At 42.9% G+C, this 16,863-nt stretch overlaps 1 protein-coding gene across 3 annotated transcripts in view; it reads left to right on the forward strand.

Annotated features, from left to right (window-relative positions):
- Window positions 1-6,321, forward strand: part of NUDCD1 (NudC domain containing 1) — a 59,437-nt gene extending 53,116 nt beyond the window's left edge. For all 3 annotated transcript variants that reach the window (XM_028736277.2, XM_028736275.2, XM_077932767.1), the window contains exons 9-10: window positions 2,962-3,118; window positions 5,288-6,321. In XM_028736277.2, coding sequence (XP_028592110.2) covers window positions 2,962-3,118; window positions 5,288-5,580 — 450 coding nt within the window. In that variant the 3' untranslated portion in view covers window positions 5,581-6,321. The remainder of the gene's footprint in view (window positions 1-2,961; window positions 3,119-5,287) is intronic.
- The last annotated feature ends 10,542 nt before the right edge of the window (window positions 6,322-16,863 follow it).

The following is a 16,863-nucleotide window of genomic DNA, read 5'->3' on the forward strand; positions in this document are numbered from 1 at the left end:
GCCAAAGTTTTCAAATGTTTTAATGTTTGACGGACTATTGTATTTTAATTTTTTTTGGAAGCTGCCCAGAGTAGCTGGAAAACCCAGCCAGATGGGCAGGGTATAAATAAATTATTATTATTCTTATTATTGCTACTACTAAAGTAATATACAGTGGTACCTCGGGTTACATACACTTCAGGTTACATACGCTTCAGGTTACAGACTCCGCTAACCCAGAAATAGTGTTTCAGATTAAGAACTTTGCTTCAGGATGAGAACAGAAATCGTGCTCTGGCGGCGCGGCGGCAGCAGGAGGCCCCATTAGCTAAAGTGGTGCTTCAGGTTAAGAACAGTTTCAGGTTAAGTACGGACCTCCGGGACGAATTAAGTACTTAACCCGAGGTACCACTGTATTCATTAGGTTTGCCTTATTTCATTAGGAACTATAATGAACCATGTGAATCCCAGTAAGAGAGACATCTTCTTGATCTTAACTTGTATGGGGAGGGTGTACATTCAAAGATACTGGGTAGAAGGAGAAAAGGGTGGGGGGAGAGGGAAATAATATTAATAATATTAATAACAGTAATCTGTTTTGAATTAGTCCATGGAGAAGCTTATGTTTCTCTATGGCCTTCCATTCTGGTGTTCCTAACGTGGAGTTGGATTAGAAGTAAAGTGGATTCAGGCATTATTTATTCAAGGGAGTCAGCATATGATATTAGAATCTGCCAGCAACATTATTACTGCAGACAGTGCATGATGTATAGTCAATGGGACTCTCAGAATCATAGTAGAAATACTGACCTAGAAAATCATTTCTCTGAAAACGTTACCTTTCTCACTTTCTGCTGTTCATCCGCAGCACCGGGTGTGTGTGTGTGTGTGTGTCATCCAGCGACTGGTGGTGCTGAGATTGGGAATACAAATGTAAACGTGTAAAACGGGCAAGTCCCAATATCGGTGGCCTCACAGTTTTGCCTCTTTGCAACAAATAACATCCAGAGAGCCTGCTTTAGAGGAGAAAACAGATGGGTCATAGTCGCGTGGCAGAGATACTGCCGTGTGTGCAGAAAGATTTCTGCATGAAACCACAGAATGCTGCTGCCAGTCAGTGCATACATTACTAAGCTGGATCTGACATGGTCTAAGACAGCTTCCTCTGTTCTTAAACTAAGAAAATATTTAAAAAGGGGAAAACAACAACCCTGAAGTAGATACTGAATTTAACAAACTAGCCCAAGAGCAGACGGGTGCTTAAGCCCCCAGTTCTCTGGACTTCAGATGTCGGCTAGCCCTGCCTTTGGTTACAAGTTGCCGTCTTGGCTGAAACAGCCAGATTGTTCTTTTTCTGAAAAAACAGCTTCTGGCGATGTAGCCTTTGCATCTAACGGATCTGCTTCGATCCTTCTCAGCGTGCAAAGCAAAGCGGTTTGTTTTCATGCCATTAGACGCCTGAGAAGTAGGTGCTTAAATTGGCTTAAACATTATCTTTACAAAATGGAGCTGTCATGGTCCCAGACCACTCAGAGACCTAGATAGCCGTCCTTGCTGCTTTTAGGCACAGGCTGTCTTCTCTTGGCAGATCAGAGAAACCTGCTTGTTATGGGGGAATAAATAAGCCCTCCTAACTCCCGGCACCCATTGCAACGTCCTCCTTCCAGAGGTAGCCTTTGCCTTCCTCTGGCTTCTCTCTTCCTCCCTGGCTCCTTCTGAGACTTATAAGCCATCACCCCCCCCCCCTTGCTTAGCTGCTGCCCATCCTGACAGGTTGCTGGTTGGACTACTTGTGAGAAAGCAGCCATTTCTTCCCCCACATCCTCCTTTGGAAGACGTGGCACTTGTGGGTTGGTGGTTTCGTTTAACGTTATAATTGTAGCTGCTGTTCAATGTATATAGCAAGCCCTGGCAATTCACCAGTGGGTTTTGAGAAAAGTAGATGTCGCTGGTAGTCTTTCTAAAGGAAGTTTTGAATTTCTGTTTCTTATTTTTATTGTTGAATAACAAACACTACATAAATATTACCATTAGGGGAGAGAAACAGGAAACAGAGAGGTGAAAGTCATTGCTTAGATACTTAAACAGTAATGTCTAGCAATAGCCTTAAGTTCTATATTGATACTTGTTTTACTTCCCCGTCCTGAACGTGCCCAGTAATTTCATAGTTTAAATGGGTTCAGTCCTGTCTGAAACTTCAGAATCTGAACAAATTTAAAAAGTAAAGATTACATTCAGACTAAAATAATAAATGTATTCAACTGTGCTGTATGGTCTATTTGTTGCCTATTTATCGTACCTAACAGTTCGAAAGTGCAAGTAGATAAATAGGTACCGCTCTGGCAGGAAGGTAAACTGTGATTCCGTGCGCTGCTCTGGTTCTCCAGAAGTGGTTTAGTCATGCTGGCCACATGACCTGAAAGCTGTACGCCGGCTCCCTCGGCCAATAAAGCGAGATGAGCGCCGCAACCCCAGAGTCGGTCACGACTGGACCTAATGGTCAGGGGTCCCTTTACTAAGAGTCCAAGGTAGCATGCATTTTGACCTCATGATGACACAGGGAGGTACTGATGATACAGTACTGTGAAATAGCCATTAGCTCATAGTCAACCAGCAAGTTTCATGGCTGAGTGGAGATCTGAACTTCGATGTCCCAGCTTCTAAGCCAACATGCCCCCCTGGCTGTTAGGAATAGAATTTAGGGTAATCTTTGAACCACAAGGAAGCGGTTTTGAATGGCTCTAATGTTACACTAAAACATTCCTTGGTGTAAGTAAACCACCTTTCATATCTATGTCAGGGCAAGGGGGGAACCGAAACTGACTCTAGCTATGCTGGTCCTCCACAGTGCATGGATACCTGCTCTACCTATTTTCTTTCTGCCCCCTCCCCAACTGCTGTGAAGCTGCTAATGCTACATATAATCAAGCAGATAAGCTTTACATTTGTACTAAAAGGATCCCCCCCTTTTTTTTTCTGCAGGTGAATCTTGGAAGCAACCAGTACCTCTTCTCAACAGTGGTGGATCCCAAGGAAATGCCATGCTTCTGCTTACGCCATGATGTCGATGCTCTTCTCTGGCAGCCACGCCCAGATCAGCCGGACAAATGGGAGCACATTTCAACCTTCAATGCCTTAGGTATGGGAGGAAGGCTTTTTGAAATAGCCTTTCTCTTCCTTATAAAGCTGTGGTCCATAACTCTTCCAACACTTCCGTGCAGTATCTCTGATCTCATCCATAACAGAGCTCTCTGTCTTTCAAAACTCGGTTGATAAATCGCTGCATCTTGGAAAGTAGCTAAACGCTAAGCTGACTTCCGTAATGACTTAAAAGGGAATAAGCAACCAACTGACAATGGGGGAAAAATCAGTATAATCTTAATTACTGCCTCCTCATCATAGCCAACTAATTGAGAATGGAGATCTCTAAAATCTTAATTACTATCTCATCAGCAAGCCAAGTTTCTTCAGAATTAAATAGAAATTAGTTTTATGGATGAAGGGTTCTACAGTGCCATCTGGAGAACATAAATAGAATCTATGTCCACAGATAAAAAACATATTTCAGGGTTGTGTGCAGTTAAGTTGTAGGTAGACCCAATGGGTTTAAGTTAGTCATGGCCATTAATTTCTGTGGGCCTGCTCTCAGGAGAACTTAGTTCGAGACAACTCCCAGATCAAATCTGAGGATCAATTCCAAGTTAATTTCTCCAGAGTGGGGGGAAATCCATAAAAAAATTTCCAGGCATTCACTGACTTGAGTGGATTTCACTGAGCACACTACTGGCAGAAGGAGTGCTGTAGTATTGCCCATCTTATACCCTTTGGAAGATTTCAATTCAGGATTGTGTTGATGTAAAAAATACAACAACACTTTAAGGTTTTGGGTTTTTTAGCTGGCAGTCCAATGTTTTTAATCTTCATTGTGGAAAATAACAGGGAATTCTAAAGCATTTTTGCTTTATTCATCCCATAATTTTTAATGAATAACACTTTGTGGTGAATTTCCACATCTTGGGCCACTTCATATACTGAATTTTTCAGAGGCCAGTACAGTGGTACCTCGGGTTAAGTACTTAATTCGTTCTGGAGGTCCATTCTTAACCTGAAGCACCACTTTAGCTAATGGAGCCTCCTGCTGCTGCCGCGCCGCCAGAGCACGATTTCTGTTTTCATCCTGAAGCAAAATTCTTAACCCAAGGTACTATTTCTGGGTTAGTGGAGTCTGTAACCTGAAGCGTATGTAACCTGAAGCGTCTGTAACCTGAGGTACCACTGTATATTTCCCATTTCTACACATATGACTGACTGTATTTAAAAGTGCTCCTTCTGTTCCAAAAGAGGTTCGCTATAACTTTGGGATTTGTTTGCTTTGCGTTGAACAGCAATGTGCTGTGTTATACCACAGTCTGTGGGAGCGATTTAACTTAGGAGTCCCTTGCTCAGGCATATTCTCATCCCCCCATTGCCCCCCAGATTGGCTGAGGCAGGGTCAAAAGAACCCTCAGATCAGCGCATGGGAAGAAGGGGGGGGGGTGTAGTTCCATCTGGCAAGCTAAAACATTTATGCAGACAGAGCTTTTGTAATGGAGCAAGACTGAATTCCACCCTTCGTTTTGAAAGTTTCAGCTGTGGCGTTTAGTATAGAGGTTGGGTGCTCCCCAAACAAGTCCAGGCCTGTCTCACACACTCCATTGTCTCTCAAGGCAGACGGATGTCAACAGCAGCAGCAGCACAAGCTCCCATCAACCCTAACTGACATACCCAATGGTCAGGGATGATGGGAGTCAGTCCTCCCATATCAGGAAAACACATTGGCCCCAGCTGCAATTCTGAACAGTTTAAAGGAGCCACACCCAAATGGAGGGCAATGCAGTAGTCTATCCCTGAGGATACTGGGCATAGAAGATGTTTGCTAAGCTTTCATCCAAACGAAATACTTGCCAATATCTATTTTTGCATCTTCTTTCTTTAAAAGAAAAGAAAACTCAGTGGTTGTCTCTTTAAAAATGGTGCAGACCTCTATTTGAGAGAGGATGTAGCATATCTAAATACAGTGGTACCTCGGGTTAAGTACTTAATTCGTTCCGATGGTCCATTCTTAACCTGAAGCACCACTTTAGCTAATGGGGCCTCCTGCTGCCGCTGCACGATTTCTGTTCTCATCCTGAAGCAAAGTTCTTAACCCGAGGTACTATTTCTGGGTTAGCGGAGTCTGTAACCTGAAGCGTATGTAACCTGAAGTGTATGTAACCCGAGGTACCACTGTAGCCCTATCTTCTTTTTTTATTGTCTGTGTGTGCTTCAGGTTATGTGCAAGCATCAAAACAAGACAAGAAGTTTATGGCCTGTGCCCCAAATCACTCCTATTCTGCCCTTTGCGAGTGCCTGCGACGCGTCTTCATCTATCGGCAACCGACTCCTCTGTCTACTGTTCTCTACAACAGGAAGGAAGGAAGACAAGTGGGGCAAGTTGCAAAGCAGTTGGTAGCGACTCTTGAAACCCATGACCCCGTTTTGGGGTTCCAGGCAACAAACGAGAGATTGTTCGTTCTGACGACGAAAGTGCTCTTCATCATAAAAGTGAACACTGAGAACTAATGACCAAACGTATCGCGTTATCGTTGCATTCAAAATTGGCTCACATAGTGACTGCATAAAAAAATTATTAGGAAAATACAGAGGTATGCTGTAAGTTCAAAAGCAACATTTATCGCACCATGACCAAAATGTATCTTCGCATTTGCCTTGTATTTAATAGAGAGAAGTTTTCGGCTTTATTTTTTAATAAACAGTTCATTATTTGTGCAAGGTTGCAGTTCTGTTAAGAAAGTGCAAGGAATTTGTTTGTTTTTCTCTTTCCAGCAGGTGCTTCCATGAAATGGTTAATTTGCTGCTTTTCCAAATAGTTTCCAGTCACATCTTTTTTAATAATAGCTGGTTGTTCATTTTTCTTCATTTTTTTTTTTATTACAGCAATGTCTTATCTGGCATGCTAAGTCAAATCACTCCATATATATGTGTGTGGAAATCTACCAAAATAATTAAAATGTAATTTGCAGCCTTAGTTAAAAAGGCGGGGTTATTTGTTTTCATTTTTGTTTCGTTTGCTTTTTCATCTCTATAAATGTCTCCATGCTTAGCACTTTGCATTGGCTCATCAGATAAACGATAGTGAGCACGAACATCTTACTTTCCTCTGCTATTTTTTTTTAATTGACTCTGAAACTTCTCATTATGTGTAAACTTTGATTGTGTTTGGGTTCCAGATGAAAATCTTCAACCTTTTTAGAAATAAAGTGGGTTTTTAAAGAGCAAGCAAATAAATAAATACATAAATAATACTGATGTTCTTGTCTTCCTTCCCCCGATGTTAAGGTAGGAGCTCTGATTTGAGGGAGAATAACTAGGGGTTTGAGTGCACTCAGTTCTACAGCTGCTATTACTGTCTGAAGGTAAGAGATAATGAATCTAAACAATGCCATAGGTAAGCCTCTTATGAGAAGAGGAGGTTCAGCACTGTTGCAGAAACAGGAAGGTAGCTGCTCTGCAACTGTTCAAAGGCACACAGAAAATCCACTTTAGTATGATCATGACGCGGGTGAGATCTTTGAAAAATTAAACCAGTTTGTGGACATGATGCAAGCAAGATGCACTCACCTATTTTTCCTTTCATCAGCCAGCCCTGCTGCGAAGCTAAATTTTACTGTTGGAGAAAAAGCTCCTTTATAACAATTCATTAGTCATATAATAATTCCTCTCCTGCACACAACAGCACATTTATTTATATACTTCATAAAATTTATCATTTGATGGTTAAAAAAACACCTGCCCACTCTCAAAGCTGTTTACAAAAAGTTAAAACAATAAGATCAGGAAGAATATGCAATACTTTAAAACAAACGAAAAGTTAAATACTAAAACATTAAGATTCATGTCAGCATTTATGAAGCTAAGAGTTGTGGGAAGCTCGTTTTCTCTGTCTCTTGTGGCAGAGAAAGAAAAACAAATAGCTCCCTACTCATTTTTTCACATAGTCTTCATTATAGCAGACAAAAAAAGGCAAGCATGGAAAATGTAGCTTAACTTCCAAAGGTTACCAACAGAGCAAATCTAACCATAAAAAAGTTTTATTTCCCTCTTAATGATACTTCTGTACACTTTTTGGAAACAGACTAGCACTTACGATGAATCATAGTTTTGCAACGCACATCTAAATCTCGTTTGACCCAAGCATACAAAGATTGATCTCAACATCTCGTAGTGTCAAGAAGAGATAGAGAAGTATCCTAATTCCAAATACGGTTGGATCTCCCATTTCATACACTGTGTTCCACAGCAGGAGGGAAGAAATGGAATGAGCCACTTCTGTTCCCACTGTTAAGGGGCACAGAAATTATTGTGGGTCTAATTTAAACAGATCCCTCCATAGCAGCAGGGCATAGCTTATCATTTGATGATAGCAATGGGTAAAATAATTGACTTTGGCAAGTTATTTTTGACTGTTGGGCGCAGCCAGTGCTTAGCCTGCCATGTAAAAATTTTTGCATCCTAAATACGGTATTATCCATTAATTGACTCCTAAAGCAGGATGGAGCAAAGTCTTCAATCTGAGTGTGTTACATGTGCTATAATGCAATTTTGGGATTAAAAGGCCTATCCTTGGGTTTAGATTCTTAATAATAATAATAATTAATTAATTAATTTTTGTGCTGCCCTTCATTTGAAGATCACAGGGCAGTTTACAGCATAAAAACACAAAAATACACGACATAATAACAAACTAACCAATACCGACCAAGGTTTGTTGCTCCAAGCAACATGACCAACCACTGCTAGCCAAAAGCGAAAGCTTCCAAACGTCTGCTCCCAGCCACGTGGGAGGAAATGGACGAAGATGGGAAGCATACAAATCCAAGATTGGCAGTGGTGTCTTTCTGGTTTAGCGTGATTTGTGAACATCACCACTGTGAGAAGCAACCTCATGGAAATCAGACTTCTATATCCACGTTGTCCTGTCAAATGGTAAGGAGAATAGCTCTACGGATCAGATGCAGGTATGCGGCAAACTTGTTTTCTGCGTGCATCGGAAGCCATAACAGAAAAGGCAACAAGGCAGCATCAGAAGAAGGAAAGGGTGCCATTTTTAAAAAGAAAGAAAGAAAAAACCATAGCAACTTAGTTCAAGGAGCAGGTTTGGTTAGGCTGGTGACTGGGACCAGCTTAGTATGGGTAGCACAACATCTACAGTTTTGTTTAAATGGATTGTGCCTGATTTACAAAACCTCACAACCCAGAACGACCCACATTTCTCTCCAGAGGCATTTTGGCTAGCTGGACACCTCCAGGAATTTAGGGGGACTTCGTATGGCACATACTCCATTTGTCAATTTCAGCATTGAGTGTGACGGGGGCATCTGAGGTTAATATGGACATATCAAACTTCCATATCCCCAGTGCCAACTATTTTAACTTTGTGAAGTACTGTGTTTGTTCTTTTTTAAAACTTCAAATAAATTGTATTACGGCAGAGCCGTATGAATTGTTGATGTCATTAAAACTTCCTTTCCAGAGTCTGCCACAGACTAGGCGCAATAGCTCAAAACGCGTAGGACATTTTAATTTACAAGGAAATAATTTACAGCAGCAGCAGCAGCTGCTTTGTACAGAGATGGAAAAATGCAATCCATTTCCTGCCACTGAAATTTGGTTAGCTACGATGCATTGAATGAATATCCATTCAAGCCGTAACTTCTTCCTGCCAAAGAGAGTTTCTGAAAGTTATTGGGAAAGTTCAAGAGACATCTCTTGGTAAAGTTTTTCTGGAAATAGCATCTGGCAAGAAACATGCTACAGCATGGGTTGGGCACCTGTGACCCTCCAGATCCCATACAGCTCCCGTCAGTGAAGGCTGATCCATTAGGATGAGTGAAGCACTGTCCCAGCAACCTCAATCTGCCCCCAGCCAACCTTCACTTGCCTGCCTTCTACTGTTGGTCTCCTTACCGTCTACCCTACCAGTCCTCATGGGCACAAGATCTGGAGGGTTAGGAGAACCCCCAAAACATCACCAGAGAGGAGGGGAGATTGTTCCGCCAGGCAGGCAGAAAGGATCGCGCTGGCAGAGAACAATCATCTTGGTGCACCATTGAATTCTCCTCACGCAGTGATGGTTCATGGTTAATTGGGGGAGCAAAAGTGTGTCATCCAATTGAGGAGTGATTTGAGAGAAAGAGAGTATTAAGAATTGGTGTCTTGAGTTTGCCAGTGTGGTGTAGTGGTTAAGAGCAGTAGACTTGTAATCTGGTGAACTGGGTTCGCATCTCCACTCCTCCACATGCAGCTGCTGGGCGACCTTGGGCTAGTCACACTTCTCTGAAATTTCTCAGCCTCACTCACCTCACAGAGTGTTTGTTGTAGGGGAGGAAGGGAAAGGAGATTGTTAGCCGCTTTGAGACTCCTTAGGGTAGTGATAAAGTGGGATATCAAATCCAAACTCTTCTTCTCTTCTTCATTGTTCCCTATTGTGTTATTTTTGGATGGTAACCATACCCACAGATCCACAGAAAACCATGGTCAAGGAAGTCTACTCATAGCCTTCCTTTGCTGGATGCCACCCTTAGATTGTAATGCTGTGGGGAAGGAACGGCTTGTTTTTATTGATTGCTATGTGCACGACTCTTTCTTTAGGGAGGGAAAACTTTCAAATAAATATACTAAATGGAATCCCCATGGAATCATGCATGCTGGTGACTTCTGGAGTTATGTTTTGTAACACTTTCAGGAAGTCACGGTTTGGGGACAGGGGCTAGGAATATTGTCAAAAGCTATTTCCATTGCAGCATTTATATGCATTCTGGCCATAGCTGGACTCAGCTCAATATTTATGAACTGTCCACCAAGACACCCTCCCTGTTTGTTTTCTACAGAATTTTTACCCTGAAGTTGGCTGGGCTATTATTCATTGTGAAAGGTGTCACACTGGGTTTTTTTCAAAGTCTGCTCATTTAACTTTGCTGATGGCAAGACACAGACTTCCTGCTCGAAAACCAAATGCTACGCTACACGATCTCAGAGTCTGCATTTCTTTTTTTCCCTGCAGCACATTAAATGAATGGATAGTGGGACTCAGAAGATCAGCCATTTTGGCTAACCCCCCTTTCTTCCTGTACACAACTAGATTCCAATAAGCAATCTAGGCTTAATAATACAGCAGGAATGGGGAATCTGTGAGCCTGGACTACAGCTCCCATCAACCCTGACTGTTGGTCATGCTAGCTGGGGCTGATGGGACTTTGAATGCAATAATATCAGAGTATAATAACAGGTTCCCCATCTCTGCAGTAAAGGAATATGTGCCTGCAAATTTTTCATTCTCCTTGCTTTTATCAGTCTTGTTTCAGACAGTCATTGCACTTCTGGCAGCCTATATTCTAATAGTGGGTGGGTGTCTAATAAACCCCTATTTTTAAAAAAATAAAACAAAACAAATCACAGACAGAAGCAGTGGCCTGGAATGAGCTGTATTGGAATGAGCCATAAGGAACTGTGAGGAGTAGGGAATAGCACAGACACCACGGCCTTTGACTATTAGAAAATAAGATTCACTCTAGGCAAAATATCTGTGTAATTCACAAATTATTAAGTCCCTGCCATTCTGCAAGGCTCCTGTTGGCAAAAGGCAACAGAGAACATAGTTTACAAAGAAAGGAGGGAGGGAATTGTCTTAGCTGCTGCTGGCTAGAAGATGCAGCAATTGTTACTGGGGATAATTAGGAATGAAGTAATCAAGTTTCCCCATTAAGTCATCTTACTTAATTCCCCCTTTTAATAAATGTTTAATTTAGATTGTAAGCCTACAGGTATGAACACCTGTCTTGTACAATCTCCACAGGCTACAGAGAACTAATAATCATTTTGGCAGGCAGGTTTTCTTCTGAGAGAGCAGAGCCCACACAGATAACCACTCAGACTGATTTGTGGTAAAGGCTGTCTTCTCGTTGGTGGTGGCAGCTGGTGCCCATTGGGGATCGCTAGAGCAGAAGGCATGGAGACCCAGAATAAGTGGAACCAGAGACAAGGACAGGCACTGCCCCATTTTGCCCTAAGGGACCGGCCTGCACTGCTTATTTAGCAAGATGACAATGCAGGATGACAATACAGTTCTCCAGGACGGAATATTTTAATAATGCCTCTGGTTCACTGAGAACATCGAGGGGGAAAACGTGACCCACCAGGAACTCTTCCCCATTGGCACAGAGGCCAGTTCTCCATATACTGTATATTTCTCCATGAAAACAGTCTGGGCAAGGCATGTGGATGGTTGTTAAGAGAACAGCAGAGGTAGAATACAGGTACATTTCTAAACCAGCTTCCTGTTTCCCACAGTGGTCAACTATAGGCCTGCAGGAAGCCCCCATGCAGGAAGTCCACCGGGACCATATAGCACTGGTCCTAAAGGATCTACACTGGCTCCCAGTCAAATTCCAAGCACAATTCAATGGCCTTGTCCCTGAAGGAGTGTCTCCACCTCCTTTGTCCAACTCGGACAATGAGGTTCAGCTCCGAGGCTCTTCTGGCAGTTCCCTCACTGCGAGATGTGAAGCTACAGAGAACAAGGCAGGGGGCCTTTTGGGTAGTGGCACCCGCCCTGTGGAACACCCTCCCACCAGATATCAAACAGATAAACAACTATTTGACGTTTAGAAGACATTCGAAGGCAGCCCTGTTCAGGGAAGTTTTTAATGGTTGATGTTTTATTGTGTTTTCAGTATTTTGTTGGGAGCCACCTAGAGTGGCTTGGGCAACCCAGTCACGTGGGAATCATCATCATCAAGCACAATTCTCTCCCATGGCTGTTGTAGCATACAGAAGGACCCAGGTTCAACCCTTGGCATGTCCAGGAAGGACTGAAAATTTCCCTGTCTGAAACCCTGGAGAAATGCTGAGCTAGATGAGGCCATGTTCTGACTTGGTATAAGCCAACTTTCTGTGTTCCACTATAACTGCTGTTCAAAGACCTGCTGCCTCTGATCTTGGAAGGAGTATATGGTAGCCACTGTGGCTTGCAGCCATTGACAGCTGTCTCCACCATGAGTCTAATCCCCTTTTAATGTCATCTGAACTGGTGACCATCACAACTCCTCGCAGCACTTCCATTTTCCCTGTCCTGAACCTTCCAGCATTCAGCTTCATTGGACAGCCCTGAGGTTCTTGCATTATTAAAGGTAAAGGGATTCCTGACCATTAAGTCCAGTCGCGGACGACTCTGGGGTTGCGGCGCTCATCTCACTTTATTGGCCGAGGGAGCCGGCGTACAGCTTCCGGGTCATGTGGCCAGCATGACTAAGCTGCTTCTGGCAAACCAGAGCAGCGCATGGAAACACACCGTTTACCTTCCCGGTACCTATTTATCTACTTGCACTTTGACATGCTTTCGAACTGCTAGGTTGGCAGGAGCAGAGACCGAGCAACAGGAGCTCACCCCGTCGCGGGGATTCGAACCACCGACCTTCCGATCAGCAAGTCCTAGGCTCTGTGGTTTAACCCACAGCGCCACCCGCGTCCCGTCTTGCATTATTAGAAGGGGTCAAAAACCTTACGTTCTTCACCTTATGCAAAATTTTATGCACCTTCCAACATCCATGCCCCACCTCACCTCTTTTCTAAACTCAACAGCCCCAGATGAGCCATAGATCAAGCCCAGATCAAAACTCTGATCCTGGATATTTATTTATTACATTTATCTCCCTGTTCTGGGCAGCACCCCTGAGATTATGCGTTGCAACAATCCTGTTGTGCCCCCAAGGGACTCTGCCTTCCAGTGTTTAATATTAAGAGCAGGTGTGCTGCGTTATGTACTGCTGAGCCTGGAAATGAAGTTCGCATTGGCAGAGGCTAGACTGGCATTAATCTCCATTATGGTGTCACTCTTGTTTAATGCTAAGACAAGTTGATTGAGGATGAGTGACTGCAAAGCACATTGTTGTGAAATAGCAGCATCCAGCTCTGGCTCTCTTTATAGTCTCCCAATAGAATACAAACAAACAATGACCAGAAATTGCCGGGTAAAGATTTTGCAACAAGGCACAATACATTCGGATGTATAATGGACTAGTTTTAAAAGAGGTTTTTGTAACAGCAAAGGCTGCAGGAATCTCAGCGCCTCTGATTTGTAAAGAGTTCTGCTACATTTTGTAAAGAGTTCTAACTCCATTTACCTGGGAGTAAGCTCCTGGTGGATTCAATAGGACTTATTTTTGAGTAGGCATAGTGAGGATCATACTGTCAATGTAAGGGTTGTCACTGGAAGATAAATAGCAATAGTAGGAATTTGAAACTAGCTGAAATAAAAAGATTTGCTCTAGGAGTCCTAATCTGGTTTTTTTAAAAAAAATCATTAATTCATAACTGATGTTGAGAAATTGTTGCATATATTTTAAGAGTACAGTTGTACCTTGGTTTTCGAACAGCTTAGTTCATGAACAACTTGGAACGCGAACATCGCAAACCCGGAAGTAGGTGTTCCAGTTTGCGAACTTTGCCTCGAAAGCCAAACGTCTGGCATGGCTTCTGTGGCTTCCGATTGGCTGTAGAATGCTCCTGCAGCCAATCAGAAGCCGCTGCTTGGTTTCCGAACATTTCGGAAGTCGAACGGACATCCGGAATGCATTATGTTCGAAAACCAAGGTACAGCTGTATGAAGAAAAGCTTTGATTTTACTTCTAACATTACAAGCTTGAAAGTCCATTCCACTGGTTTTCTTTTCTTCAGACTTCCCCTTCTTATGTGTTTCCATGGTTTGGGATGGGGGTGAGGCTTGTACTGATTTCGGGGGGGGGGGGTTGCGGTTTGTGTAGATGTGACATGCCTCAAGAAGTGTTTTTCAGCTTCTGAATTTGTCATGAGGCTTTTCTTGGTTGATACAAATTGCAGGAAGTCCTGGAGGATATAAATTATCTAAGTCTTTTCAATCTGGGTTTGGGGACTGGACCTGCCTGCCTTTGTTGCCCAGACTGGTGATCTGTATTAAGAGCAGAACAGGGGGGATGCAACTCTGTTTCTCCTTGTTATAAATATATTATCAGGATCAGGACTCCCTGATCCTGAATAGGGTAACTGTGCCCCTGAAGGACCAGGAGTGCGCAACCTGGGAGTCATTTTGGACTCACAGCTGTCCATGGAGGCACAGGTTAATTCTGTGTCCAGGGCAGCTGTTTACCAGCTCCATCTGGTATGCAGATTGAGACCCTACCTGCCTGCAGACTGTCTCGCCAGAGTGGTGCATGCTCTAGTTATCTCCCGCTTGGACTACTGCAATGCGCTCTACATGGGGCTACCTTTGAAGCTGACTCGGAAACTGCAATTAATCCAGAATGCGGCAGCTAGACTGGTAACTGGGAGCAGCAGCCGAGACCATATAACATCGGTCCTGAAAGATCTTCATTGGCTCTCAGTACATTTCCGAGCACAATTCAAAGTGTTGGTGCTGACTTTTAAACCCCTAAATGGCCTCGGTCCTATATACCTGAAGGAGCATCTTCACCCCCATTGTTCAGCCCGGACACTGAGATCTAGTACCAAGGGCCTTCTGGCGGTTCCCTCACTGCGAAAAGTGAGGTTACAGGGAACCAAGCAGAGGGCCTTCTCAGTAGTGGTGCCTGCCCTGTGGAACGCCCTCCTAGGAGATGTCTAGGTAATAAGCAACTATTTTACTTTTAAAAGACAACTGAAGGCTGCCCTGTTTAGAGATGTTTTTAATGTTTGATGCTGTATTGTTTTTAATATTCAGTTTGAAGCCACCCAGAGTGGCTGGGGAAACCCAGCCAGATGGGTGGGGTATAAATAAATTACAGTGGTACCTTGGGTTACATACGCTTCAGGTTACATACGCTTCAGGTTACAGACTCAGCTAATCCAGAAATGGTGCTTTAGGTTAAGAACTTTGCTTCAGGATGAGAACAGAAATCGTGCTCTGGCGGCACGGCTGCAGCAGGAGGCCCCATTAGCTAAAGTGGTGCTTCAGGTTAAGAACAGTTTCAGGTTAAGTGCGGACCTCCAGAACGAATTAAGTACTTAACCCGAGGTACCATTGTATTATTATTATTATTATTATTATTATTAAATATATCATTATCATCATCATCATCATTTTATATATACCTTGCCTTTTCCCCTGATAGGGACTCAAGGTGACTTAAAATTAAAAATAAGTACATCTAAAAGCAATATTTTTAAAAAAGCCAATAGAATTAAAACAATATATATTATTGGCATCCATCTGTCTCAAGAGAAAATGGAGTACTCCTCCAAGGGTGAAGTCAAACCACTGGATTAGCAGCACCAAAGTGCAAACCTGACAGTATATAGGGAGGTCCTGGGCTGCCCAGATGACAAGACCCCTCTCTTGGCCTCAATGTGGCCCAGTGGAAAGCAGAGCACCAGCTTGACTGCAGGAGTTGCTGGAAATAAGCATACAAGATGCCTTCCAACCGTTTTAGGGACTACACTCTGGATTTGTGCAGGGTTTACTCCTTCGCCTTTTCTTCTCCCGAAGATATCTCACAATGCAGTGGAGGTTTAGAATCAGAGTCTTCCTTCTCCTAGATGAGCTACCTTCCCAGATTGACAAGCCCCACCTGCCCCTCACTTCAGCACATCCAGAAACCACCTTCTTGACCTTTGGGCCCACTTTTGGTCTCATCCACTCAATCTGTACCACCAAGCTCCCAGAGCTTCTTTTGTAAGGATTAATTGCCTGGACATAAATGATCTTAAAGTTAAAGACATCTGAAGGCAGCCCTATTTAGGGAAGTTTTTAATATTTAATGCTGTATTGTTTTTAACACTTGATTGGGAGCCGCCCAGAGTGGCTGGGGAAACTCAGCCAGATGGGCGGGGTATAAATAATAAATTGTTGTTGTTGTTCTTGTTGTTGTTGTTCTTGTTAACAGGAATTTCTCTCCATTTCATGCAATGGCATGCTCTCTTCTGGTAACTGATGTGCACTATTTTAATTCATGTTGTGTTAATTTACCGGATTATTCTGTTTTCTCTGTGTTAAGTTGAGCTTGCAAACCCAGATAGTGAAATATAAAATAAAGTGTAACTAGTTGCAGGACTTTTGAGAAATGTCCGTAGCAAGACAATGAATTAAAGCTAGCAAGTGTACGTTTGTCTTGGAAGCAAGAAAACCATGAGGTCCCTACCAGTGAAAGGAGGACGGTGAGTGGAGCACATGCTACTGAAGAGTGGAGATGGTTGGAATATGTTAGTCATAAGTTGCTCTCGTGGTCTTTTGCCTCAGGCTACCTGTTGGGGCAAGATGGGACAGCATAAAAGAAAAGCCACATTTGTTGTCCAGCGCAGAAACCAAAGAGAGAAACTCCCAGCTGTAAGCCTGAGGGGAACTCTGAAGGCAGACATTCAAAAGGGTCCACATTGCGTTGGACATGAGGCCCCTGCCGTAGCTTATTTCTGTATTTTGATAATCCCTTCTTTCCCTTTTGGCAATAACCATTCTCTACAATCTCTCCCTTCTCCAATGAATTAAATTTCTATTTATTAACAGCAGTGTGTTTTGTGAAAACCGATCCCCTTGATGCTTTGTGCTTTATTTATTCATATATTGGGGTTTTAGCTCTTTGACTGCATCACTTTCAAACTGAGTGGGTAAGAATGAGGGAGCCCAGGCGAACGTGTTGCTTTCTTCCAGCTCAATAGGGTCCATTTTATTTATTTTTTTATTTTTGCTTTTCTTTATATCCTGCCTAAATCATGAGGAGAATTCTAGATGCTTCATTTTCTCAAAGCAAACACAGTACAGGCTAGAGGCTAGAGGCTAGAGAAAACTTCATAATCAAAAGTTAAAAGGGTATTTTATTC

Source organism: Podarcis muralis, chromosome 8 (assembly GCF_964188315.1).
Source record: "Podarcis muralis chromosome 8, rPodMur119.hap1.1, whole genome shotgun sequence".
NCBI lineage: Eukaryota > Metazoa > Chordata > Lepidosauria > Squamata > Lacertidae > Podarcis > Podarcis muralis.